The 27,789-nt window shown below is 44.8% G+C and overlaps 2 protein-coding genes across 4 annotated transcripts in view; both read left to right on the top strand.

Annotated features, from left to right (window-relative positions):
• The window catches only part of LOC115466338 (butyrophilin subfamily 1 member A1-like), a 1,244,786-nt gene that overhangs the window by 4,935 nt on the left and 1,212,062 nt on the right, over positions 1-27,789 (top strand). Inside the window, exons 2-5 of the mRNA XM_030197517.1 lie at positions 811-1,193; positions 8,911-9,008; positions 10,857-10,915; positions 25,802-26,149. Coding sequence (XP_030053377.1) covers positions 9,004-9,008; positions 10,857-10,915; positions 25,802-26,149 — 412 coding nt within the window. The 5' untranslated portion in view covers positions 811-1,193; positions 8,911-9,003. The remainder of the gene's footprint in view (positions 1-810; positions 1,194-8,910; positions 9,009-10,856; positions 10,916-25,801; positions 26,150-27,789) is intronic.
• Positions 1-27,789, top strand: part of LOC115466340 (butyrophilin subfamily 1 member A1-like) — a 331,994-nt gene that overhangs the window by 221,473 nt on the left and 82,732 nt on the right. The gene's annotated exons all lie outside the window — the stretch shown is intronic.

The raw sequence follows: 27,789 nt of genomic DNA, 5'->3' as shown, positions 1-27,789 counted from the left end.
GGTCCTGTTTTTCTCACGACCAAGCTTCCAAAAAGTGCCCAAACTGACCAGATGACCACCGGAGGGAATCAGGGATGATCTCCCCTGTCTCCCCCAGTGATCACTAACCCCCTCCCACCCTAAAAAACAAACTGTTTAATATTTTTTCCAGCCTCTATGTCAGCCTCAAATACCATACCTAGCTCCATGACAGCAGTATGCAGGTCCCCCAAGCAATTTTAGTTTAGTTGGTGCCGCGCGGGACCCATGCAGAGAGCAAAAATAGGAAGAAAAAAAAACATGCAAGTGCAATGGAATAAGTTGCTGGATGACTAATAATGAATGTATTCAGCAGGGCTGCACTTATCTTTGGCTCTGTAAGTCCCGACGGGCATCCGTTTGGCTGTTGCTTTTTCAAGGGAAACTAGCCTGAATGCAGCAGCTTCACTCCTACCTTATGTAGTCACCTGCCAGCTCATTCCATTGCAACTTATTCCATTGCAAATTTGGTACAGTTTAGAATATCATGTGCAGGTGTCCTATTTTTTAATCACTTTGTATGGATGGAGGTTTTTTTTGACAATGATTATGTTCATCACTGTAAAGGTTTTTTCAACAAATCTTCTTATAATGGGGATAGAGTGTGACCTGGGGATTAATGAGAGTTTTTGCCCCATCTCTCCACAATAAATAGAAAATACAGTGAGTTCATGGTCTATCTTTTGTTAATATAACTTCCTTTTCAGCCATTCACAGTCACACATTCAGTTTGTTGTCAAATAATAACATTAAATCCAACAGTTAGAGGAAACATCCCTTGTCTCTCTTCAGGTTGCACAATAACATCTCAATACATATCATCAAGTCTACCACTGGGTTTCTGAATTATATTGCCGTTCAATAGAAAGCAAGTAGGAAAACGTGCCCTTACAAGCCTAAAATCCTGCCTGTGAACTGAAAAAGACTTCTATTTATTCAAAATCTGAAATAGAAACATCTTGAAAATCAGGAGTCTGGATCTTATTGACCTGGGAACTGCTGATTTAGCATTTCATGGACTTTGATGAAGAATCCATTACCAGGTTTTACTTTGAATGTGAAGCAGCAAACAAAAGTGAATAAGTACAGAAGATCTATTTCTGGAGTAACAGCAGCAGCCAGCAAGAAAGCGGATGGTATGAGGCACACAAAACTCATTTAATCTCTGCGTTGAAGTAAGTAAAGACAAAATATATAGCACTGCTGTAACTTTCCTGGGGCACATAAGTATCTACTACTGAAAAAGGTGTGAGCAAAATGCAAATTCAAGATTTATTTTAGGCGCTAGAGAGGGAAACAACAGAATGATCTCCGTTATGATCACCCCAAAACTAACTTTCCAGAACGAACCTGTAAAAATAGTACATTTTGTTGTGTGTGTATAATTGTAAGCTTTAAGCAGGGACTGTCCTTCTTTGTTAAACTGTACAGCGCTGCGTAACCCTAGTAGTGCTTTAGAAATGTTAAGTAGTAGTAGTAATTTTGTAGAGAGGTGTGGTAGCTGTGTTTGAAAAGTTATTTATCTACTACTACTACTTATTTCTATTTATCTGTGTAACTAGGCTGTTTGAAACTGATCCTCCTGCTCCTAAAATTATGCACTAATGTTGTTTTGTTTGTTTGTTTGTTTGTGTGGCTGTCAGACCCTATTGCTTTATTTTAACTGTAGTTGCTATTTCCTGCCCTATTGACTGACTAGTCTGCTTCTTCCTAATGGCTAAGCTGATCCTGGTATTAGGCAGATATTCAGGCTTCTTGGCTCCCTCCCCTTAGATTTTGATTAAAAACTCAAAAATCATGACCATTACAACACTATCTCTCTCAGAACAATCTACTACTACTACTACTACTATTAAACATTTCTATAGCGCTACTAGACTTATGCAGCGCTGTACAAATTAACATGAAAAGACAGTCCCTGCTCAACAGAGCTTACAATCCAAATTGGACAGACAAACAGACAGCTAGGGGTGGGGAAATTGCAGTGGTAGGGGTGATAAGTGAGGGTGTTGAGTAAGAGAGTCATGGTTAGGAGTCGAAAGCAGTAGCAAAGAGGTGGGCTTTAAGCCTAGACTTGAAGACAGCCAGAGACTGAGCCTGACGTACTGGCTCAGGGAGTCTATTCCAGGCATAGGGAGCAGCGAGATAGAAGGAACGGAGCCGGGAGTTAGCAGTGGGGGAGAAGGGGGAAGACAGGAGACATAGAAGGAACGGAGCCGGGAGTTAGCAGTGGGGGAGAAGGGGGACGACAGGAGACATTTACCCAGCGAATGGAGTTCACGGGGAGGAATGTAGGGAGAGATGAGAGCGGAAATCCTGTAACAATCCTGTAAACAGTGTTAAACTGGACATAATTTTAAATATTAAAGTTTGGTTTGACTTTATTAATGGTTTATGGATCTTCTTGGAATTTCTACATGTAAATATAGTTATTTCTTATAAATTTTGTATTTTTGCAAGCCTGGGAGGTACACAAGACAACTTCAAAAGGGACTATGGCAGCTCTGTTTGGGGGGGGGGGGTGTAAAGAGTAGTTGAATTCATGGCAAAACAATAGGTCACGACAGCCATTCAAAGTAAAAGAACCACTAGCACATTCTCTTATCCTGCAGGGAGGATGGGCAGTTTTCAAAGAACCTATTTATCTGAGTAAGGGCGGGGGGGGGGGTTAGCAAGTGCTGTAAAATGTGCCATTACCACAGCTTAGTTTAGCACGGGAGTCACTGATTACAGTAACTCAGTACCAGAGGTTAGTGATTTCCACGATTAATGAATACTGCAACTTGTGGTCAGTCTCACAAGCTGTATTATTCAGTTCCCAGGGAACATGAGATTGGTAACCCACAGCTCCATGGAGTGGCTGAGCTTCATAAAGCTCAATAAAGTTGAACAGTGCTCTCACTCCTCTCTCTGAGAAGATCCACATTTCCTATAGCCCCCTCCCCCTGGGCTTTCCTCTATGAATCCTTGGTGGTCTAAGGCAGTGTTTCCCAAGTCTGGTCCTGGAGTACCCCTTGCGACTCAGATTTTCAGGATATCCACAATGAATATGCATGAAAGAGATTTGCATGTAACGGTGGTAGTGTATGCAAATCAAGTTCACTTAACTGGAAAGGGATATTCCAGAACTGGACTTGGGAAGCACTGCCCTAGACCACCAAGGATTCATAGAGGAACGACTGGGGGGGGGGGGGTGGGGGTGACCTATAGGAAACGTGGATCTTCTCAGAGAGAGGAGGTAGGGCACTGTTCAACTTTGAGCCAGAAACAAGCATTGGGGAGCAGTGGCAGTCAATTTATTAGGTTGTGGGGCTCAGCACACCTACCACCAAAGGATTGCCTAGGGTACCTGCTCCGGGGGGGGGGGGGGGAATGCTTTGCCCCCCAGTCCACCTCAGGGTCCTCTTCCCCCCCCCCCCCCCCCCCCCACAAATTGCAGAGCTTGCTATGCCCAGAGAGAGAGCCTGTTAAGACTACATACTCTCACATTCATCCAGGAAAATAGGATATGATAAATACATAAGTACATAAGTAATGCCATACTGGGAAAAGACCAAGGGTCCATCGAGCCCAGCATCCTGTCCACGACAGCGGCCAATCCATGCCAAGGGCACCTGGCAAGCTTCCCAAACGTACAAACATTCTATACATGTTATTCCTGGAATTTTGGATTTTTCCAAGTCCGTTTAGTAGCAGTTTATGGACTTGTCCTTTAGGAAACCGTCCAACCCCTTTTTAAGCTCTGCTAAGCTAACCGCCTTCACCACTTTCTCCGGCAATGAATTCCAGAGTTTAATTACACGTTGGGTGAAGAAAAATTTTCTCCGATTTGTTTTAAATTTACTACACTGTAGTTTCATCGCATGCCCCCTAGTCCTAGTATTTTTGGAAAGCGTGAACAGACGCTTCACATCCACCTGTTCCACTCCACTCATTATTTTATATACCTCTATCATGTCTCCCCTCAGCCGTCTCTTCTCCAAGCTGTATAGCCCTAGCCTCCTTAGTCTTTCTTCATAGGGAAGTCGTCCCATCCCCGCTATCATTTTAGTCGCTCTTCGCTGCACCTTTTCCAATTCTACTATATCTTTCTTGAGATGCGGCGACCAGAATTGAACACAATACTCAAGGTGCGGTCGCACCATGGAGCAATACAACGGCATTATAACATCCTCACACCTGTTTTCCATACCTTTCCTAATAATACCCAACATTCTATTCGCTTTCTTAGCCGCAGCAGCACACTGAGCAGAAGGTTTCAGTGTGTTATCGACGACGACACCCAGATCCCTTTCTTGGTCCGTAACTCCTAACGTGGAACCTTGCATGACGTAGCTATAATTCGGGTTCTTTTTTCCCACATGCATCACCTTGCACTTGCTCACATTAAACATCATCTGCCATTTAGCCGCCCAGTCTCCCAGTCTCGTAAGGTCCTCTTGTAATTTTTCACAATCCTGTCGCGATTTAACGACTTTGAATAACTTTGTGTCATCAGCAAATTTAATTACCTCGCTAGTTACTCCCATCTCTAAATCATTTATAAATATATTAAAAAGCAGCAGTCCTAGTACAGACCCCTGAGGAACCCCACTAACTACCCTTCTCCATTGTGAATACTGCCCATTTAACCCCACTCTCTGTTTCCTATCCTTCAACCAGTTTTTAATCCACAATAGGACATTTCCTCCTATCCCATGACCCTCCAATTTCCTCTGTAGCCTTTCATGAGGTACCTTGTCAAACGCCTTTTGAAAATCCAGATACACAATATCAACCGACTCCCCTTTGTCCACATGTTTGTTCACTCCTTCAAAGAATTGAAGTAAATTGGTCAGGCAAGATTTCCCCACACAAAAGCCATGCTGACTTGGTCTCAGTAATCCATGTCCTCGGATGTGCTCTGTAATTTTGTTTTTAATAATAGCCTCTACCATTTTCCCAGGCACCGACGTCAGACTCACCGGTCTATAATTTCCCGGATCTCCCCTGGAGCCTTTTTTAAAAATGGGCGTTACATTGGCCACCCTCCAATCTTCCGGTACCACGCTCGATTTTAAGGATAAGTTGCATATCACTAGCAGTAGCTCTGCAAGCTCGTTTTTGAGTTCTATCAGTACTCTAGGATGAATACTATCCGGTCCAGGAGATTTGCTACTCTTCAGTTTGCCGAACTGCCCCATTACGTCCTCCAGGTTACCGTGAAGTCAGTAAGTTTCTCCGACTCGTCCGCTTGAAATACCATTTCCGACACCGGTATCCCACCCAAATCTTCCTCGGTGAAGACCGAAGCAAAGAATTCATTCAGTCTCTCCGCTACGTCTTTGTCTTCCTTGATCGCCCCTTTTACCCCTCGGTCATCCAGCGGCCCAACCGATTCTTTTGCCGGCTTCCTGCTTTTAATATACCGAAAAAAATTTTTACTATGTTTTTTTGCCTCTAAAGCTATCTTTTTTTCATACTCCCTCTTGGCCTTCTTAATCTGCGCCTTGCATTTGCTTTGACACTCCTTATGCTGTTTCTTGTTATTTTCAGACGGTTCCTTCTTCCATTTTCTGAAGGCGTTTCTTTTAGCCCTAATAGCTTCCTTCACCTCACTTTTCAACCAGGCCGGGTGTCTTTTAGACTTCCGTCTTTCTTTTCTAATTTGCGGAATATGTATGGCCTGGGCCTCCAGGATGGTATTTTTGAACAGCGTCCACGCCTGTTGTACAGTTTTTACTCTCTCAGTTGCCCCCCTAAGTTTTTTTTTTACCGTTCTTCTCATTTTATCATAGTCTACTTTTTTAAAGTTAAACGCTAACGTATTTGACTTTCTGTGTACAGTTACTTCAAGGTCGATGTCAAAACTGATCATATTATGGTCACTGTTATCAAGTGGCCCCAGTACCATAAATTAGATCCTGCAGTGGCTGTTAGATTCTATCTGTTAATGCTGTGGTATAAGGCTTTTAAAACTAAGTGGAAAAGACTATGGAGATTAGCTGTTTTTCTGTTAGCTGTTGAAATTTGCTTTTTAAGTTTGCCTAACACTAACCTACAATTCCTCCTTTAAACCCAATCTTTAAGTTCCCAAAGCACCAGCAAAGTAGCGTTCACTTACCAGAGAAATGTCCTCTTCTCTCAGAACTTCTCAGAAAGAAAGTTCAGTGGGACCTTCCCTCTTTATATACTTTTGAATCTAAGGGGCCTCTTTTGAGCAACCTATGCAAGTATTCTACTTCCCCCACACCTTAATTATCACTTAATTGAGGGCACTGGATGAGCTAAGTCTCCAGCAGCCAAGGTAAAGAAAAATAACTGCCGTTTAGAACAAAGGAGTTCCTACCTCTAGAAAAGGTTTCAGTTTAAAACTAGGTCACTGGATGAGCTAACTCTCCAGCAGCCAAGGAAAAGAAAAATAACTGCTGTTTAGAACAAAGGAGTTCCTACCTTTAATGTGATGCCAGCAGAATAATCAGCTCACACAGCTTCTGGTTTCAGATAGATAGTATTCATTGCAGTCTAACCTCCCATTCACAGGGAGGGGGTAATGAAGGGTCTGCCTGCATAGACTTGCAGCTATATCTCCACAGTGCACAGAGATGGAATATCGGAACAAAAAGCCAAAGAAAAAAAGCTCCAAAGAAGTTTCCCCTAAAAAATACCAGTGCACAGTGCAGTTATATTCCTGCTGTGCCCAGACCAGGTGGGGCAGGACCTGACCAGGATGACCAATCAGAACATTCACATTTGAACAGAGCCTGGCCAGAGTAATATGTGTACTTACACAGAAAAAGAGCCTGTTTCTCTCCTTATTACTAACTGATAAGGGGGTGGGTGAAGGTCTTTGGCTGTGGCAGGGGATTCATAGACAAAACAATGTAAACATGGGCATGTCAAATAAAAAAAACATTCTTTTACACAAAGTACTCCTTACACCATATATATCTTGAACTTATTTATTATATTACACATGCCTGTTTATTAGCACTAACCTCGAAACTCACATTCTCACATCGCATTCACACATAGCTCACAATACTTTTGATATGATAAACATCTATATCACATTATCATTTGATCCACCGTTTAGCTTTTACATTCACTTTCTAATATAGAACAGCATATCCACAACTGTTTCAATTACTTATTTCAAACCGTTTCAAATCAGTGCCTCCAGATCTATATCAGACATCCTTCTTGAGCACATAAATAAAAAAAGAAAAAACAGATGTGAGGCCAAAAGGAGCTAAAAGACCCAGAGTATAGCCTGTGTGGGTCCAATTTCCACTGACAAAAGTAGAAGAAAACAGGAGAAACACCTCTATAAACCTGTAAAGGAGCAGCACTAGTTGGGGTAGTCTAAGGAGTAAGAAGCCACCAGAGAAACCACCCATCCAATTTTATTGAAGAAGAACCCAACTTGGCCAAGTTTCGGCTACAGCCTACATCAGAGGTCATTAAAATAACAAATCAAGAAAGACAATGATCATGGTGTGATATGTAGGGTACTTCTTGCTTATCTGCCAACAAAGATGTCATCAACTTCAGATCCTCTGCTTTTTAAAAGACAACCCTCCCATAGCCTCTCTTGCATTGTTCCATCATTCCTAGCATCTCATCCCTCTCTTTCTCCTTCTCCTCTTATCCTTGAAGCCTAACAGCTTCTTGACTTTTCTCCTCCACACCCAGCATCTCCTCAATGCTGATGTCTCTCCTTCCCATCCACCCCCACTCTAACAGTTCTCCCTCCCTTCTTCCCCCACTCTCCATCCTCCAACATTTCTCCCTCCCTCCCTCCCTTCCACCCCATCCCCCACCATTTCTCTCTCTTTTTTGCCTCTCCATCTCCAACATTCTCCCTCCTTTCCTTCCACCTCATCCCCCACCATTTCTCTCTCCTTTTTGCCTCTCCATCTCCAGCATTTCTCCCTCCCTCCCTCCCTTCCTTCCACCCCATCCCCTACCATTTCTCCTTTTTGCCTCTCCAACATTTCTCCCTCCCTCCCTTTGACTCCCATTCCAACATCTCTCTCCTTTCCCTCCACAAGTACAATAACACTCCATCCCTGTCTCCTATTATCCAACATCTCTCCCACTCCCAAATCTAATGACTCCATCCTGCTGACCAGCATCACTTTCTCTCTCTTTCTCCCTCTGCCTGTGGTCTGGCATCTCTCTTTCCCTCTCCCTCCTCTCTAGTCTACCTTCACTTGATGTCTTCGGATGACAGCAGCCTACTGCTAGCCCTGAAGTCTTCACTCTCTGCATCCTGCATCTAAGGAAACAGTTACATTGGAGAGGGTGGGAGTCAGGATGCAGCAGAGTAAGGACTCCATTGCCGGCGGCAGGTAGGAAATGTGAATCACTGCTGCCGCTGGCAACTTTTAGACAGCAGGACAGCAAGTGAAGGTAGACTGGGGAGGAAGGAGGGCAGGAGGAGAGATGCCACACCAGTTTGGGGGGGATGAAAGAGAGGTTCCACACTGGCTCAGGGAGGGGGCTAGAATGAGAGATGACTGACTGGGAGGGCACACTCTGAGTCAGCTAGGGGATACGTACCTACAGGGCAGCAGACTGGCCTAACAGCAGGCTCTCCTGCTGTGGTCAATTCAAATTCTATTTTTCTATTATTTGCCACTCCTTGACAGCTGCTACCTGAGACTTCTGTGTCAGTTGGGCTGATTATGGAGCCACACCTGCATAGGTTTACAGCAAGGATAACTACAAACCACAAACATTTACTTTTGCTTTCAGACAGAGAAGGGAGAGAAGCAGGTTTAAAGTGAAAAAAATTATGTTTATGCTGTAAAACTTAGGAAAAACAGTGTCCGACATCCTTGTTTTCATAATGTTTTGTTAATTTGCCTTTCTAAATGTTTACTAACATGTTTCCTGTTTACATTTCAGAACTTCTTCATTATGAAGGAGAGGAGTCAGAGATTCAACATGCCTTGTTGCACTTCCTGAGACTGTAGAGAGACTATTCTGAGAAGACTGAACATGAGGTAGAATAAACTCTTGAAACACCTCCATTTGTTCTGGTAAACCTCACTGCCCTCCCCTGAACTTCTCAGTAGAGTTACAGAAGGGGAGTGAGGGGAGTTTTGCCACTTAGAGTGACTGGGTGTGTACTGAGTGTGGGATATGAGACAGTGTGTAGGATGAAGAGAAGGTTATCTCTCCAAACAACTTTCAGAAACATATCGGCAAGAAACATGTACCTGTAACCCTACAGGGCGCCTTCCTTTAAATATAGGATAGCAGGGAGATGGTGATGCTGCAGGACTGTGTTATCATTTTCACAAAATTTTTCAAAAGTAAATTTCCATCATCAAATCTAACATAAACCTCATTTTATAAAACCACGTATGCCCAGAGCAAAACATTTGACCACACCATTCAGGTACTGAAGATACATGTCAGATTTCAGTTATGGGCACCTATAAGCGAAAGCAGGGTGGTGTGGGGGAGGGAATGGTCCCTCCTGAAATCATTAGACATGGTGTCTTCCCCTCCTGCATTACCTTTGCTCAGATTCTCCCTTCTCATGTGCCCTCTTACTTCCACCACTGTATTTTACTTAGCCTTGTAGCTGGAACATTGCTTCTTCTCTAAGGTTATCAATAGAAATCAAACAAAATAAAACATACTACTACTACTACTTAACATTTCTAAAGCGCTACTAGGGTTACGCAGTGCTGTACAATTTAACATAGAGGGACAGTCCCTGCTCAAAGAGCTTACAATCTAAAAGACAAGTGAACGATCAGTCCGAAAGGGGCCGTCTGGATTTGCTGAACGGTAGGAGTTAGGTGCCGAACGCAGCATTGAAGAGGTGGGTTTTAAGCAAAGACTTGAAGATGGGCAGGGAGGGGGCTTGGCGTATGGGCTCAGGAAGGTTGTTCCAAGCATAGGGTGAGGCGAGGCAGAATGAGCGGAGCCTGGAGTTGGCGGTGGTGGAGAAGGGTACTGAGAGGAGGGATTTGTCCTGTGAACGGAGGTTACGGGCGGGAACATAAGGGGAGATGAGGGTAGAAAGGTAGTGAGGGGCAGCAGATTGAGTGCATTTGTAGGTAAGAAGGAGAAGCTTGAATTGAATGCGGTATCTGATTGGAAGCCAGTGAAGTGACCTGAGGAGAGGGGTGATATGAGTATATCGGTTCTGGCGGAATATAAGACGTGCAGTAGAGTTCTGAACAGATTGAAGGGCGGATAGATGGCTAAGTGGGAGGCCGGTGAAGAGTAAGTTGCAGTAGTCAAGGCGAGCGGTAATGAGAGCGTGGACGAGAGTTCGGGTGGTGTGTTCAGAGAGGAAAGGGCGAATAACTTAATACAGTTATGTCCAATAAAAAAGGTATCATCTTATTTTCTTTTCCATGTTTTATTTTGTTTGATTTCTATTGATAACCTTAAGAGTGGACTAACACGGCTACCACACTCCTCTTCTTCTCTAAGTAATTTTCAGCGCAGACTTTTCCAGCACTTGTATACTAACAGGCCCTGCAATGTCCCACCTTTTCTGGCACAAGCTTCCTGTCACTATAAAAACCCATGCAAGGGAGAGGGCATCACAAGGTCTGTCAAATGCACAGTTGCTGAAAGGCCCCATGCTACAGACTTACAAAAGAAGAGTTGTTGATCAAGGCTGGCAATTGCAGCAGCTTTTTCATTTGTGCTCTATATCAGTAAGCCATGCTCTATTCCAGGATTGAGATCCCCCCCCCCACCCCATAGATGCACACACAATTGGAGATGCCATGCTGGAACATTCCGTCCCTGACCCTCAACTTGTCTTGATGTCAGTGTAACTTAATTTCACTGTATTGTAGGTAATATGATTGTATTATTTTCAGAGGTCTCTTCTACTTTATCCTTCTGATGACTTGTCTTCATTTCCAGACTATAAATGCAGGTGAGTCACTCCAATATTTTCTGGGGTTTTCATATCAGAAAAATGTAAGAATGTATTTTCTGGTGCAAAGCAGTGGCTTCATTTGACATATGACCTTTTTGGTATATGTGTGCTTCTTTGAATAGTGCTGAAGTAGAATGTATTCTGTCACTCACACCTGCTGTTTGTGGGAGTTAAATTTTATGGGAAAATAACACTCTGTAATCTGAGCATGCCCCAGGATACAACCTTTGAATTTGGGAAGAGCACACATAATTTTAACTGAGTTAAGGGTGGGTAATTTTCCTCATTAAACTGGGTACAGAGGCTTTGAAAATCAGTGGCCCACTTATTAAATATGGGTATATTGTCCAGACTCCCTCTATCTTATCCTCTGTACACAACTGAGTCATGGAGTTGGGAAAAAGAAAATAAACCTGTTATTTCTAATAGTAAAAACAAAATTGTATATGAGGTAATAAAATCTTCCACTTGTGAGTCCCTTCAGACTTTCCCTTCTACATCTACAGGGTGACACACACACAAAAAAAAGTATCCTGCTAGAGGTTTTTGCTGTTTTCTGAGCAACCACTTGGAATTTCAGTGTAAAATTTTACAGCTTGATTTGTTGTTACTATCTACATTTATATGCTGAGTGGAATGAGATTATCTTTAAACACGGTGAAGTTACAAACTTTTTAGCGTGACCACCTAGCGTTTTTCACATGTTCAAAAATGTTTAATTGTAAAACTAACATTATTTGAAAAACAAATGGGGTACAAGCAGTGGTGTGCTGGTAAATTTTTAACAACAGGCTCTCTCCCCGGTCCACCTCTGCGCCCCCCCCCCCCCCCCCCCCAAAATGCAGAGTTGGCTATAGCCAGGGGGGGGGGGGGGGGCAATGCATTACTCTCTCCAGGAAAAAAAAATAAATGATCCCAGGTTCCAATCTAATTCATGTTTAATATGGGATAAAATGCCATAAATAAGTAAATAAACATAAACTTTTAACGTTCAGCACCTGATTCTCAAAGTGGACATATTCCAAACACTATAATGAAAATAAAATTATTTTTTTCTACCTTTGTTGTCTGGTGACTTTGTTTCTCTGATCATGTTGGCCCAGTATCTGATTCTGCTGCTCTCTATCTGTTCCCTTGACTCCGTTTCCAGGGCTTCCTTTCCATTTATTTCTTTTATTTCCTCCTTTCTTCTTCATTTCTGGTCCTCCGCAGACTTGACTGTACAGTGGATCCAGCTTCTGCCTATTTTCTCCATCCATGTGCAGTTTCTCTCCTCACTTCCTTTTCCCTCATCTAATCTCCTTCCACTATCTTCCCTCCATGTTCAGCATTTCTTCTCTCTCCCTTCCCTCCCCTCCATCCATGTCTAGAATTTCTCTTGCCCATCCCTCCATCCATGTCCTGAAACTCTCCTCTCTCCCATGCCCCGCTCTATCCATCCATACCCAGCAATTCTCTTCTCTCCCCTGCCCCCCTCTATCCATTCATGCCCAGCAATTCTCTTCTCTCCCCTGCCCTCCATGCCCAGCAATTCTCTTCTCTCCCCTGCCCCCCTCTACCCATCCATGCTCAGCAATTCTCCTACCTCCCCTGCCCTCCCCCATCCATGTCCAACGATTTTCCATTGCTCCCATTCTCCCCTCCCGCTCCCATCCATGTCCAGCGATTCTCCTCCCTCCCCTCCCAAACATGTCCAGCGATTGTCCTTCGCCCCCACCCTCCCCTCCTGCTCCCATCCATCTTTTTTATTACCTCCGTTGAAGCACCACGTTATTTAAGCCCTGCTGCCCGTCTCTAGCCTTCCCTATTTGCTTCTGATGAGTTTGTGCCCTTAGTCCCACCTTCTGACATCATACGTCAGAAGGCGGGACTAAGGGCACAAACTCATCAGAAGCAGGGAAGGCTAGAGACGGGCGGCAGGGCTTTAAATAACGCGGCGCTTCAACGGAGGTAATAAAAAAAAAAAGATGGATGGGAGCGGGAGGGGACAATCGCTGGACATGTTTGGGAGCGAGAGGGGAGGTAAGCATGGCCTGTGATGGTGCCCTCCTTCCATGCTTACCTCGTGTAATGGAGCCGGCTCGCCCCAAAGAACAACCTGCTCGCAAGAGCTGTCAAAATTTAACAAGCGGCTCTTGTTTGGGAGCGGGAGGTGGTGGAAATGAAAACGGTAACAGAATTCAAGCACGCGTGGGATAAACATAAAGGAATCCTGTTCAGAAGGAATGGATCCTAAGGAGCTTAGCCGAGATTGGGTGGCAGAGTCGGTGGCGGGAGGCGGGGATAGTGCTGGGCAGATTTACACAGTCTGTGCCCTGAAAAGGACAGGTACAAATCAAGGTAAGGTATACACAAAAAGTAGCACATATGAGTTTATCTTGTTGGGCAGACTGGATGGAGCATGCAGGTCTTTTTCTGCCGTCATCTACTATGTTACTATGTTGCGAGCCGGAGCAAGCCGGCTCCAGCACACCACTGGGTACTAGCTTACAGTTAATGATGTCACAGTGATGTAAATAATAAAATGAATTTGAGTAATTTGTATTTGGTAATATGATGATTTACCTCTACTCCTACCTACATCATCTGCTCCAGCCTGCAGTTTAAACTCCGTCCTGCAACCTTGACTCCTTTGTTCCAGCATTCAGCCTCAGCTCCAGCTGCCTCACCTTTGTTTGTGACTGTTAGCTAACATCTAGGACTGCCTGAGTCTATACATATGGCTCCATTTTACATTCTCCTCCTAGTATTGTCCCTTCCCAATCTACTCCTCCACCCAAAACCCACTATGCACTACAGTTATACATTGCCCTGACATTCATTATATTACCTCACCATCTCTCCTGTCCTCTTCCTCCCTCCTTGCTTTCTGCCTTCAACACTTCATCCCTTCCATCTCACCTTCTCCATTCTATCTGAACTCATCTAGCCTTCGTCGCCTTCATCGTCACTCTTCTTCTATTCTCCTCCGTACTCTTTTACTCCTTCTTCTCTCTGCTGGAGACATCAATCCCAATCCTGGTCCCCCCCCCACTCCCCCACCAACCCTCATCCTATTTGTGCAGGTCGCAACGTGACCTCTCCAATCTCATCTCTATTCCTCTCCTCTCCCCCTCTTCTCTGCCCTTCTCATGCGCCCTGTGGAATGTCCGCTCTGTCTGCAACAAACTTTCCTATATCCATGACCTTTTTATCACTCGTAGCCTCCATCTGCTCACGATAACTGATACTTGGCTCTGTCCTGATGACTCTGCTTCAGTCGCTGCCCTCTGCCATGGTGGTTATCTCTTCTCCCATACTCCTCGCCCTATTGGCTGCGGTGGTGGTGTTGGTCTATTACTCTCACACTCTTCCAAATTTCAATCTCTTCTGCCACCTCACTCTCTCTGTTTTTCTTCCTTTGAAGTCCACTCTGTCCGCCTATTCACTCCTTTGCCTCTTCGAATAGCAGTTATTTATTGTCCCCCTGATAAATCTTTCATCCTTTCTCAGCGACTTTGACGCTTGGCTTTCCTTCTTTCATGAGCCTTCCTCCCCCTCCCTCATCCTTGGCAACTTTAACATTCATGCTAATGATCCCTCCAACTCTTACATCTCCCAGTTCCTCACCTTAACATCCTCCTTCAGTCTTCAACTATGTTCCACTTCCCCTACCCACCAAAATGGTCACTGTCTTGATCTCATCTTCTCCTATAACTGCTCTCCCTCCAATTCCTTTACCTCAGATCTTCCCCTCTCTGACCATCATCTAATAATCTTCACACTTAAACTTCCTCCCGCCCAATCCCGTCCAATCTTAACCAATTTATCTAGGAATCTCTAGGCCATTGACCCTACTACCCTAGCCTCCAATGTCACAAACCTCTTCTCTACCACTGCACCATCCAAATCTATCAATGATGCTGTCTCTTCCTACAATACTATTCTATCCTCTGCCTTAGACACTCTTGCACCTCTCATGCCCCATCCTATAAGACGTACCAAACCCCAGCCCTGGCTGACCCTAAAATCCGCTACCTACGTTCCGCCGAACGTCTCTGGCTGAAATCTCGTGCCCTTGCTGACTTCACACACTTCAAGTTCATGTTGACCTCCTTCCAATCTGCTCTCTTGCTTGCCAAATAGGACTACTACATCCAGCTGACTAATTCTCTCAGCTCAAACTCTCGACTTCTCTTCGCCACACTAAACTCTCTCCTCAAGGTGCCTCCACCCCCAACTCCCCCCTCACTATCTCCCCAGACCCTAGCTGAGTTCTTCCACGACAAGGTTCAGAAGATAAACCTCGAATTCTCTACCAAACCACCCCCACGTCTCCCTCCCCTTGTCCCTTCCCTTGTCTGTTCCCCTATTTCCTTAACCCCTCCGTCCTTTTCCTCCTTTCCTGAAGTCACTGATGAAGAAACATCACATCTTCTCTCCTCCTCAAAACAAACTACCTGTTCCTCTGATCCCAATACTACCCACCTTCTTAACACCATCTCTCCTACTCTCACCCCTTTTATCTGTCATATCCTCAATCTTTCTTTTTCCATTGCGACCGTTCCTAATGCCTTCAAACATGCTGTGGTCACACCGCTCCTGAAGAAGCCTTCACTTGACCCTACCTGTCCTTCCAACTATCGACCCATCTCCCTCCTCCCCTTCCTTTCCAAGTTACTTGAACGCGCCATTCACCACCGCTTTCTCTCATCTCAAGCTGTTCTTGACCCACTCCAATCTGGCTTTCGCCCTCTTCATTCAACTGAAACGGCACTTACAAAAGTTTCCAATGGCCTATTCCTGGCCAAATCCTAAGGTCTCTATTCTATTCTCATCCTTCTTGATCTATCCGCCGCTTTTGACACTGTTGACCACAACCTACTCCTTGATATGCTGTCTTCTTTTGGATTCCAGGGCTCTGTTCTTTCCTGGTTCTCCTCCTACCTCTCACTTCGCACCTTTAGTGTACATTCTGGTGGATCCTCTTCCACTTCTATCCCTCTACCAATCAGTGTACCTCAAGGTTCTGTTCTCGGTCCTCTCCTGTTCTCCATCTACACTTCTTCCCTTGGCTCTCTGATATCATCCCATGGCTTTCAATACCATCTCTATGCTGATGACTCCCAAATCTACCTCTCTACCCCCAAAATCTCAGCCAGCATCCAGACCATAGTTTCAGCTTGCCTATCTGATATCGCTGTCTGGATGTCTCAACGTCATCTGAAACTTAACATGGCCAAAACCAAGCTTCTCATCTTTCCCCCTAAACCTACCTCTCCTCTCCCCCTTTCTCTATTTCTGTGGATGGCACTCTCATTCTCCCTGTCTCATCTGCTCGTAAGCTTGGGATCATCTTTGACTCCTCTTTCTCCTTCTCTGCTCACATTCAGCAGATTGCCAAAACCTGTCATTTCTTTCTCTATAACATCAGCAAAATCCATCCCTTCATCTCTGAGCACTCTACCAGAACCCTTATCCACACTCTTATCACCTCTCGTCTTGATTATTGTAACCTGCGTCTTACTAGCCTCCCTCTTAGCCATCTCTCTCATCTTCAATTGGTCCAAAACTCTGCTGCGCGACTCATTTTCCGCCAAAGTCGCTATGCTCACATTAGCCCTCTCCTTAATTCACTTCACTGGCTCCCTATCCATTTCTGCATTCAATTCAAACTTCTCTTATTGACCTATAAGTGCATTCACTCTACCGCTCCCCAGTACCTCTCCACTCTTGTCTCTCCATACGCCCCCCCTCGGGTACTCTGTTCTGTTGATAAATCTCTCTTATCTGTTCCCTTCTCCTCTACTGCTAATTCCAGAGTCCGTTCCTTTTATCTTGCTGCACCTCACGCCTGGAATAAACTTCCCGAGCCTGTATGTCTTGCCCCCTCTTTGGCCGTTTTCAAGTCCAGACTTAAAGCCCACCTCTTTACCACTGCTTTTGACTCCTAACCACTGCTCACTTGCCCTGTCCTTTTATCCTCACCTCTTTATTCCCTTACCCTTAATTGTTCTGTCTGTCTGCCTGTCTTATCTAGATTGTAAGCTCTTTGAACAGGGACTGTCATTTTTGTGTATGGTGTGCAGCGCTGCTTATGCCTTGTAGCGATATAGAAATGATAAGTAGTAGTAGTAGTAAAAGCATTTTTGGATCAGAATGGCAATCATAGGCTAGGTGTTGGCAGATGATCTGGGGAAGCCTGCCACAGGGACAGATTGACAAGGCTGTTAAGAACTTCCCAAAATAACTGAAGGCCTGTGTTAATGTTACGGGGGGGGGGGGGGGTGGATACTTTGAATATTCACAGGGCTCCTTATACTAAGCACTAATGGATTTCGCGCATGCTAAATACAAAGAAGCCCAAGCCAAAAGACCCTAACCTCTTTAGCCTTTCCTCATAGGAGAGTTGTTTCATACCTTTTATCATTTTGGTCACTTTTCTGTACATTTTCTAATTCCATTATATCTATTTTGACATGTAGCAATGAGAATTGCATGCAATAGTCAAGGTGTGTCCACACCATGGAACGATGGAGCACTATTATAAATTGTTTACTTATTAATAATTGAAATAAATAAAGAACATCATAACATACTATTTCCAAAGATCAAAGCAGATGTTGAACTAACATATATAACAAATACAAAAAAAATCCATCATAGAATAGATACATTGATCATGTGATTTCCCTGCCTAGATGCTATTTTTTGTTTAAATCATTTTATTAGAGTATATAAACATGTAAACAGCAGATCAGGCAAGAAATTCAAGGTACAATTTATCTCCAGCAACCCCCCCCCCCCACCCCTTTTTACCCCATAGGTAGCCATACAATCAGTGCATGGACTGTGGCACAGTATTCCATAGTAATATAGTTAATGACGACAGATAAAGACCTGCATGGGCCATCCAGTCTGCCCAACAAGATAAAAACTCATTACATATGGTATGTAATACTTCATATGCATATCTGGTCTTGATTTGTCCTTGCCATTTTCAGTGCATAGACCATAGAAGTCTGCCCAGCACTGTCCTTGTTCTCCAACTTTTGAAGCTGAATCTGTTCAGCCACAATCAAGAGCACAGACCATAAATTACTTGGTGTTGCTTCCTAATCTCTGCCAAGCTTCTTTGGATCCATTCCTTGTAAAAAGGATTCCTTTGTTTATCCACGCAGTTTTGAATTCCATTGCAGTTTTTATCTCCATCACATCTCCTGGGAGTGCATTCCAGGTATCTACCACCCTCTTCATGATAAAATATTGCCTGACATTATTCCCGAGTCTGCCCCCTTTCAACCTCAATTGATGTCCTAGTGCCTTCCTGCCTCTGGAAAAGGTTTGTTTAAGGATTAATATCTTTCAAATATTTGAACGTCTGTATCATATCACCCCTCTTTCTTCTTTACTCCAGGGTATACATGTTCAGGTCAGTAAATCTCTCCTCGTATGTCCTTGCAATGCAAATCCCATATCATTTTCATCGCTTTTCTCTTAACTGCTTCAAATCTTTTTACATCTTTAGTAAGATACGGCCTCCAAAACTGAACACAATACTGTAAGTGGGGCCTCACCAACGATATGTAGAGGGGCATCAACACCTCCTTTCTTCTACTGGTTATACCCCTCTCTATGCAGCCTAGCATCCTTCTGGTCACGGCCACAGCCTTGTCACAGTGTTTCATCACCTTCAGATCCTCAGACACCATCACCCCAAGGTCCCTCTCCTGAGCCGAACTTACCTATCTCCTACATCTCTTTTGGATTTCTGCACTCCGAATGCATCACTCTGCACTTCTTGGTATTACATTTTAACTGTTGACAATGCTATATAAACCAATAAAGTTTGTTGTATAAAAGCCCACACGCTCCCGGTTCTGTGAATGTACAATTTGTGTTTTGCTTGAGTTTTGATAAATCGTAGAACTGAAGTTTATTTAGAGAAGCACATTCTGGTATCTGTGATAGTTTTGAACTGGGGGATTTTTTTTTTAAATCAATTATTTTTCTCTCATATGAGAGTTTTTTTGCATGGATTCTCTTTTTCCCTTAGAAATGGAACCAATGATAGGAATGGACTCCTGATACAGTAGTGGGTTAACTATTCATCTTGAATTTCTGTACTTGGAGGTTTGAGGTTTCCTTGCTTTAATTTTTTTTTTTTGGATTCACAGAACTGAGAGCATCTGGGCTTTTATACAACAGATTTTATTGGTTTATAGCATTGTCAACAGTGAAAGTTTGTTTTTCCCATTTTTTTGTTTGTATTAAATTTTAACTGCCAGACCCTTGACCATTCTTCTAACATTTGGAGATCCCTTCTCATGGCCTAGAGATGGGAGTAACTAGTGAGGTAATTAACTATGCAGATGACACAAAATTATTCAGGGTCGTCAACTCGCAGGAGGAGTGCGAAAGATTACAGGAGGATCTCGCGAGACTGGGGGATTGAGCGTGCAAGTGGCAGATGAAGTTCAATGTTGACAAGTGCAAAGTGATGCATGTGGGTAAGAGGAACCCGAATTACAGCTATGTCATGCAAGGTTCCGCGTTAGGAGTTACGGACCTAGAAAGGGATCTGGGAGTCATCGTGGATAAGACATTAAAAACTTCTGCTCAGTGTGCTGCTGCGGCTAAGAAAGCAAATAGAATGTTAGGTATTATTAGGGAAGGGATGGAAAACAAACATGAGGATGTTATAATGCCGTTGTATCGCTCCATGGTGCGACCGCACCTTGAGTATTGTGTCCAATTTTGGTCGCCGCATCTCAAAAAAGATATAAAGGAATTAGAAAAGGTGCAGAGAAGGGAGACGAAAATGATAAAGGGAATGGAGCGACTTCCCTATGAGGAAAGGCTGAGAGGGTTAGGGCTCTTCAGCTTGGAGAAGAGGCGGCTGAGGGGTGATATGATAGAAGTCTGCAAGATAATGAGTGGAGTAGAGCGGACAGATGTGAAGCGTTTGTGTGCAGACTCCATTGACCAGGATCTGGGCTTGAGGATTCTTATAGAGCACCTGAATTGCAGCAACCCCCCCCCCCCCCCTGTTTATGCCTACCCTGGTCAATACCTCAAACAAATGCTCCAAGCACATGTCTCGCTTAATTCCTTCCCTTTCCCCGCAGCCTCATCCTACCATAGCAGGCTCTCGAAGGAGCCCATCCAATGGGCAAAAATATCTGGCCCCTTCTCACCCCTCAGCTGGAGAGTGACCAGTGTGTGGCTGAATGTTTGTCCATGGAGAAAGTGGAGCTACTTACTTGTAATGGGGGTACTCCATGAACAGCAAGATAAGTCTCCTCCCCTATGGATGAGTCCGCGGAACCAAGCTGGAGACACCTGGAGGGGAGATAGCTCCACAGGGACTTATATAGTGGGCAAGTAACGCATGCTCTGAGGGAACCTTCCAAAAACTTTCCTCTGAGCTCTGGAAGAGCATAATCCATTTCCGGGTTCATCAGGTGATGTCACCTTTTCGTAAATCTAGCCCTCGATTGTAAGTCTTCTGAGGCAGGTATCTATCTGAATTTATAACTGGCTTTGTACATAGAGTTGGAAAGGTGGGTGATGAAATCTAAATCTAAATAAGGTTTCTGTAACTGAATGAGTTATCAGGATCAGGGAGTGTCTCTTGCTATCTTTGGGATAGGTTTTTCTACCTCTGGGAACCATAAGAATATAAAAACTTAAGAATTGCCATACTGGATCAGAGCAGTGGTCAATTCAGGTAACAAATACCTGTCAGAATCCCCCCAAAGTAACAAGATTCATGATACTTATCTCGGGGATAAACAGTGACTTTCTCCAGGTTTACCTTAATAACTGTTTATGGACTTTAACTCCTGGAACTTATCCAAACCTTTTTAAAATACAGCTATCTTAACTGCTTTACCACATCATCTGGCAACGAGTTCCAGAGCTTAATTATGTGTTGAGTGAAAAATATTTTCTCCTATTTGTTTTAAATATGTGTAACCTCATGGTGTGTCCCCTACCTTTGTACTTCCTGAAAAACAATCAATTTACATTTGTAAGTTCCAGTCAACTCAAGATTTTGTACACCTTTATCATATCTCCCCTCAGCCATCTCTTTTCCAAACTGAAGAGCCCCAAACTCCCCAGCCTTCATAGGCGGTCGGTGGTTCAGCTGTTTGGGGAGGCTAAAGTGGGCGTGGCCGGGCATGGGGCCTGAGTCTCTAAATATCAAATGCTAAAAAGTAAAATGACAAGAAAATTAAACAGTGTACCCTTCAATAGATATACAGTATATATGTCTCTTTTGCAATTGAATTAAAGCAGGTTGAAAAAGTGTTCATAGATGATGCCTACGCCTCCATAGTGCCAGCCAGTCTGCCTCTCTTCTCTCTTACACATCCCACTTACCCTCAGCCAACATGCCTATGGAAATAATTCAATTGTATTTAAAGATCTCTCAAGAGGCTGTGTCTCATAATTTAGTCTCTAAAACCCTTTCTGATGTTTTTAGTGTCACCTCAGTAAGGCCACTTAATTAACAAAAAATGGCAAAACAAAAAGTCTTCTCAACCCAAATAGTGTGAAACTACAACATATAGAGAACCACACAGGTCCACTTTTCACTATTCACTTTTCACTTTTTATTCTAAGAGGAAAAAAGGATCTCAGATGTTCTGATGTCCACTTTCTTTGAGGCTACACAACACATCTTTAGCGGTTACTCAATCATTGGTCCAAAAATCCCCATGATGAAATTTTACTAACACTGTGCAATATTAATTTTTTCATTTCTTTGTTTTTCTTTTTACTTTTATCTTTCCACCATAATTAAATTAATGTGACACTTATCTGAAGTGGAAGGCCAACACACAATCCCTTCACTGCAAAACACTATACACAAACAAGCAAAAATACACTCAAAACCTTACCAAACTATAACTGCACTAACTCCCAGGACAGGAAAAGCTGCAACCTTATGCGTGAAAAAGCAACACTGTAAATATTACACCAGGCCCTAAAACATCAATGCACTACCTAGTGAAAAAAAATTGGACTGTAACCAGCTCTCTACACAAATACTACATGCTAGTAGAACACTGCACCTTGGTCACACATGAAAAACACGTCACAAAATATATGACACAAGGGACCAGGCAGCAATAAAAGATACGAAGGCAAAAAACTGAACTGGAAACCTTAAGAAGTCAGACTCGGCATACAGCAATGTTAGAGAAATTGAAACAGAAAAGCATATCACAGATACACATTTCCAAAAGCTGACATATTCAATTAATAAATGTCTACCTTTGTTGTCCGACCATTTTGTTTTCTATTTGCTTTGGTCCTAGTGTCTGTTTTATGCTTTTTTCTGTTCTTCTTCTTGTCTTTGCAATTTATCCTAGCCATCTGAAATTTCTTCTGTCTCCATATCCACCATTCTCCATCTTCCCACTGTGGCCTTGTCCCTATCCGTCCTCTGCTTTCAGCATCTGCCCTCAAAGTGTCCCGATTCAGCCCTTATATTCAGCAGTTTCCACTCTGTCTTTGTCTTGCTTTATCCTGCATTTCCCCCTCTTTGTCCCTATCCCCTCCTGTGATCAGCATTGTCCATCTCTGTCCTTACCCCCCCCCCCAGTGTAGCCCCCTCTGTGTCCTTATCCCTTTCCTTCCATACCTAGTATATCTTCCATCTGTCTCCCCTTCTTCCCACACCCCTCCCCCACAGTTCAGTATGTCTCCCTCCTAGGTCCTGAGGGTCTGTTTCTCCTCTCTTCCATCCAGCATCTTTTCTCCTTTCTTCCCCTAGTCAGTCAGCCAGTCAGTCTCTGTCTTAGCCCCCCTCACCTCCATGTTGTTCCAGTATCTATACCTCTCCCTCCAGCACCTCTTCCTGTCTCTGTCCCTCCCTCTCTCCTCCCATTCCAGCACCACATAGTTCTCCCTCCCTGTCACCTGCAGTCAAGCATTTCTCTCCTTTTGTTACCCCCCCCCTTCCCGCGGTTCCAGTGTTTCTCCCCTTTTCTTACCCCTCACGGTTTCAGCATGTCTCCCCTTTTCTTACCCCACCCCCACCCCACGGTTCCCGCATCTCCCTTCCTCCCGGTCCCCATGGTCTAATGGTTTTTGCTAACCTTCCTCAATCGCTGCAGGCAGGGCAGGAGCATCGCAGCGATGGAAAGGAACTTCCATGTTCTTCTCTGTGACGTGTTCTGATGCAATTTTCTGTTCCGCATGGGCAGGACACATCACGAAGAAGACCGAGGCAGCTCCTTTCAATCACTGTGGTGTCCCTGCCGGCAGCAATTGAGGTAGAAGGTTAGCAAGCACCATTGGACCATGGGGAGCGGGAGGGAGATAAGAAAAGGGGAAAATGCTGAAACCATGGGGAAGGGTAAGAAAAGGGGAGAAACACTGGAACTACGGGGGAGGGGGGATAACAAAAGGAGAGAAATGCTTGACTTGCAGGTGACAGGGAGGAAAGAACCGCAGGGAGCAGGAGGGAGAGAAAGAAGAATGCTGCCGACAGTCTCGGACAGTAGGTGGAGTGAGAGCCTCTTATAAGGGGTGCCTATGCCAGCCTTCCCTCATATGAGAGTCATTCTACCACTTAAACATTTTGGTTGCACTTCTTTCTATTTTTTCTAATTCTTTTTTGAGATGTTGTAACCAGAATTATGCACACTACTCAAGGTGCAGTTGCACCCAGGGGCGTAGCCACGGGTGGGCCTGGACGGGCCCAGGCCCGCCCATCCACATTGCTGTCTCTATCCCTTTTGTCCCACGAGGCAGCGCTTCCTTCCTGCCCTGTCTTCTCCCGAAGCTCCGCTGCATCGGTCCCTCCCTGCAAGTAGAATCCTCCTTCGCCGGTCGTGCTGCGCTGCCATGCAATTGCACACGCAGCTACGCTCCTCCCCCTGCCGCGTCTATCTGGCCCTCTGTGATGCACTTCTTGTTTAGGGCCGGATGAACGCGGCAGGGGGAGGAGCGAAGCTGCATGTGCATGGCAGCACAGCGCGACCGGCGAAGGAGGATTCCACTTGCAGGGAGAGACTGATGCAGCGGAGCTTGGGGAGAAGACAGGGCAGGAAGGAAGCGCTGCCTCCGTCGGACAAAAGGGATAGAGACAGCGCGAAGGATGCGGATGGGCGGACCTGGAGGAAAAATGGCTGAGCTGCTGGGACATGGGAGGGAGAGGAGGAAGGGGCTGGAGGGAAGGGAGAGAGTTGCTGGGACATGGGAGGGAGAGGAAGAAGGGACTGACTGGAAGGAAGGGAGAGAGCTACTGGATATGTGAGGGAGAGGAAGAAGGGACTGGAGGGAAGGGAGAGAGCTACTGGATATGGGAGGGAGAGGAAGAAGGGACTGGAGGGAAGGGAGAGAGTTACTGGATATGGGAGGGAGAGGAAGAAGGGACTGGAGGGAAGGGAGAGAGCTGCTGGGACATGGGAGGGAGAGGAGGAAGGGACTGGAGGGAAGGGAGAGAGCCGTTGGGACATAGGAGGGAGAGGAAGAAGGGACTTGGAGGGAAGGGAGAGAGCCGCTGGGACATGGGAGGCAGAGGAAGAAGGGACTGGAGGGAAGGGAGAGAGCCATTGGGACATGGGAGGGAGAGGAGGAAGGGAGAGAGCCGCTGGACATGGGAGGATAGGGAGAGAAAGAGGGGTGATGGATGGAAGGATGCAGAGAGAAAGGGGAGAGACTGGAAGGATGTGGAGAGAGAGAGAGGGGAGACTGAACAGAAAAGGGTAGAGAGATAGAGGCATTAGATGGAAGGATCAGGAGAGAGGGTAGATGGGTGGAAGGATGAGGAGAGAAAGAGGGAAGACACTGGATGGAAGGGTAGGGAGAAAAAGGAGACGCTGGATGCAAAAGAAAGAGGGGAGCTGCTGGATGGAAAGAGGGAGAGGACAGAGTAGGGAAAGACTGGAGAATAAGAGGAAGGGGCATGTGGAGAACAAGGGTGAGGAAAAGATGAAAAGCCATAGGTGGTGAATGGACAGGAAACCCTGGCAAGAGAAAGACAAAGGAAAGTAGAATCTAGAGACTGGGAGCAACACAATGAGAAAAAGTAAATGGCCATACAACAAAGGTAAAGAAAATTTTATTTTAATTTAGGATAAAGTAATATGGTACCTGTGTTAATAAAGTTTCAGAGACCAATACTTCCTTCCTTAGGTCAGGAGAGGATACCATAACAGCGTTATGCTGACCTGAGGCAGGAGGTTTTGGCCTCTGAAAGCTCATTGAAAAAGGTGTTAGGCTTTTAAATAAATTTTCTGAAACCTGATGCACTGAAAAGCAGCACTTTACCCCTATTTGACAAATGCATCTGATTAGTGTGACTAAATTTTGCCTGGGAAGGGGGATAGAGAGAAACTTTTGTGCCCACCCACTTTAGGTTCAGGCCCATCCAAAATTGGCAGTCTGGCTATGCCACTGGTTGCACCATGGAGTGATACAGAGGCACTATGATTTCTTTGTTTTATTCTCTATTCCTTTCCTAATAATTTTGTTTGCTTTTTTGGTTGCTGCAGCACACTAAGCAGAGTATTTCAGTGTACTATTCATGATAACACCTAGATCTTTTTCCTGGGCAGTGACTCCTGTATAACTATAATTTGGGTCATTGTTGCCCGTGTGCTTCACATCCACATTAAATTTCAACTGTCATTTAGATGCCGTCTTCCAGTCTTGTATGGTCCTTCTGCAGTTTCTCACAATCTGCACGACAGGATTCCTTCAATCCAAGATAAACATTTGGAAAGTTATCCAGTTTGTAAGAAGAGTTTATTGGTCATTCTCACTACCCTACCTCAAGGCCCTTGTAACTAGTGTAGACTGTTATCTTTACATGCCTCAGTAATCAGACCCATAATCTCGATTGCTAATTAATGTCTTTCCATTTATTTTTAATATAATTTGCAGAACTCTTTAAAGTCATCGGCCCTGATCAACCAGTGATTGCTGTTCTGGGTAAAGCTGCCGAGTTATCCTGCCACCTCTCCCCAGTCCTCAGTGCTGAACACATGGAGGTGAGGTGGTTCCGATCCAGCTTCCAATTAGTTGTGCACCTGTATGAGAATGGGATGGATCAGAATGAGCATCAGATCCCAGAATACAGAGGCAGGACAGAGCTGATCAGAAATTACATTTCATGTGGCATCGTGTCACTGAGGATATACAATATTGGGCCTGATGATGAAGGAAGTTACACGTGTTTCTTTAAATCTGATACATCCTATGAAGATGCAACTTTGGAGCTGAAAGTAGCCCGTAAGTGGAGGATTTCATTCTCTTCTGACTTTCTATCTTGTCTGTGTTCAATGTAACATTGACTAAAAGACGTGGAGGGGCATTTTTGAAAGGGATGTCCTCATTTCGATTTGGACGTCCTCGCAAAACGTCCAAATCTAGGGGTGTGGAAACCCGTGTTTTCAAACCAAGATGGATGTCCATCTTTCGTTTCGCTAATACGGTCAGGGATGTCCAAATCCTGAAATTTGGTCGTCCCTAGATTTGGTCATCCCTATACTTTGTCGTTTCTGATTTTCGGCGATAATGGAAACCACCAAATGCAAGCCATTTGGTCGTGGGAGGAGCCAGCATTTGTAGTGCACTGGTCCCCGTGACATGCCAGGACACCAACTGGGCACGCTAGGGGGCACTGCAGTGGACTTCATAAATTGCTCCCAGGTACATAGCTCCCTTACCTTGTGTGCTGAGCCCCCCAAAACCCACTACCCACAAATGTACACCACTACCATAGCCCTTAGGGGTGAAGGGGGCACCTAGATCTGGGTACAGTGGGTTTGTGGTGGGTTTTGGAGGGCTCGCTGTTTCCTCCACAAACATAACTGGTAGGGGGAGGGAAATGGGGCTAGGTCCACCTGTCTGCAGTGCACTTACCCACTAAAACTGCTCCAGGGACCTGCATACTGCTGTGATGGACTTGAGTATGACATCTGAGGCTGGCAATCAGTATTTTTACAGATGTTTTTTGAGGGTGAGAGGGGGTTAGTGACCGCTAGGGGAGTAAGGGGAGGACATCCTTGATTCCCTCTGGTGGTCATCTGGTCATTTTGGGCACCTTTTTGTGCCTTGGTCATAAGAAAAACATGACCAGGTAATGTCGTCCAAGTGTTCCTCAGGGACGCCCTTGTTTCTTTCAATTATGGGTCAAGGACGTCCAAGTGTTAGGCACGCCCAAGTCCTGCCTTCGCTACGCCTCTGATACGCCCCCTTGAACTTTGGCTGTCCCTGCAACAGAAAGCAGTTGGGGACGTCCAAAATCGGCTTTCGATTATACCGTTTTGGACAACCCTGTGAGAAGGACGTCCATCTTCCGATTTGCACGGAAGATGTCAGGAGTCAGGACTCAGAGAAACAGATCAGTGATGTGCCGGAGACCAGCGATGAAGAAGACTTCAACTGGTGGGGGTTGGGGACCCCCGCCAGCAAAGGTACCTAGCGGTGGAGGTGGGGGTTCAAAGGTGGCAGAGGAGGAGCGGTGGCGTGGAGGGGTCAAAAGTGGCGGGGGGGGGGGGGAACTAAAATGTGCTCCCTCATCTCAGGCTCTGGATCACCCTCCTGCTGAGGTCTGGCTACGCTCCTGGTCTAGTGTCTGTAGCTCTGAGACTTAGTTATAACGAGTTGCAATAGTGTAGTCTGCTAATCACAAAGGAGTGTATAAGGATGTTAATGGCTTGCGGATCAAGAATTGACAAATGCATGATTGTTTCAAGAATTAGAAGCCCGTTGTAGCCTTTTCAAGGAATAAGAACATTAAAGAGAGATTGGTACATTCTACATTACCTTCAAGAGCACAAGAAAATGTTATACATTTGGGACATTTGCCTTGTGGGTCTTGCTCATTATGCAGACACAGTTTGTATATATCTTCTTTCATTCATCCA

The sequence above is a fragment of the Microcaecilia unicolor genome, chromosome 3, assembly GCF_901765095.1.
Source record: "Microcaecilia unicolor chromosome 3, aMicUni1.1, whole genome shotgun sequence".
Lineage (NCBI taxonomy): Eukaryota > Metazoa > Chordata > Amphibia > Gymnophiona > Siphonopidae > Microcaecilia > Microcaecilia unicolor.
Note: the sequence above shows the minus strand (reverse complement) of the source record. Positions and strands in the feature narration are given on the sequence as shown.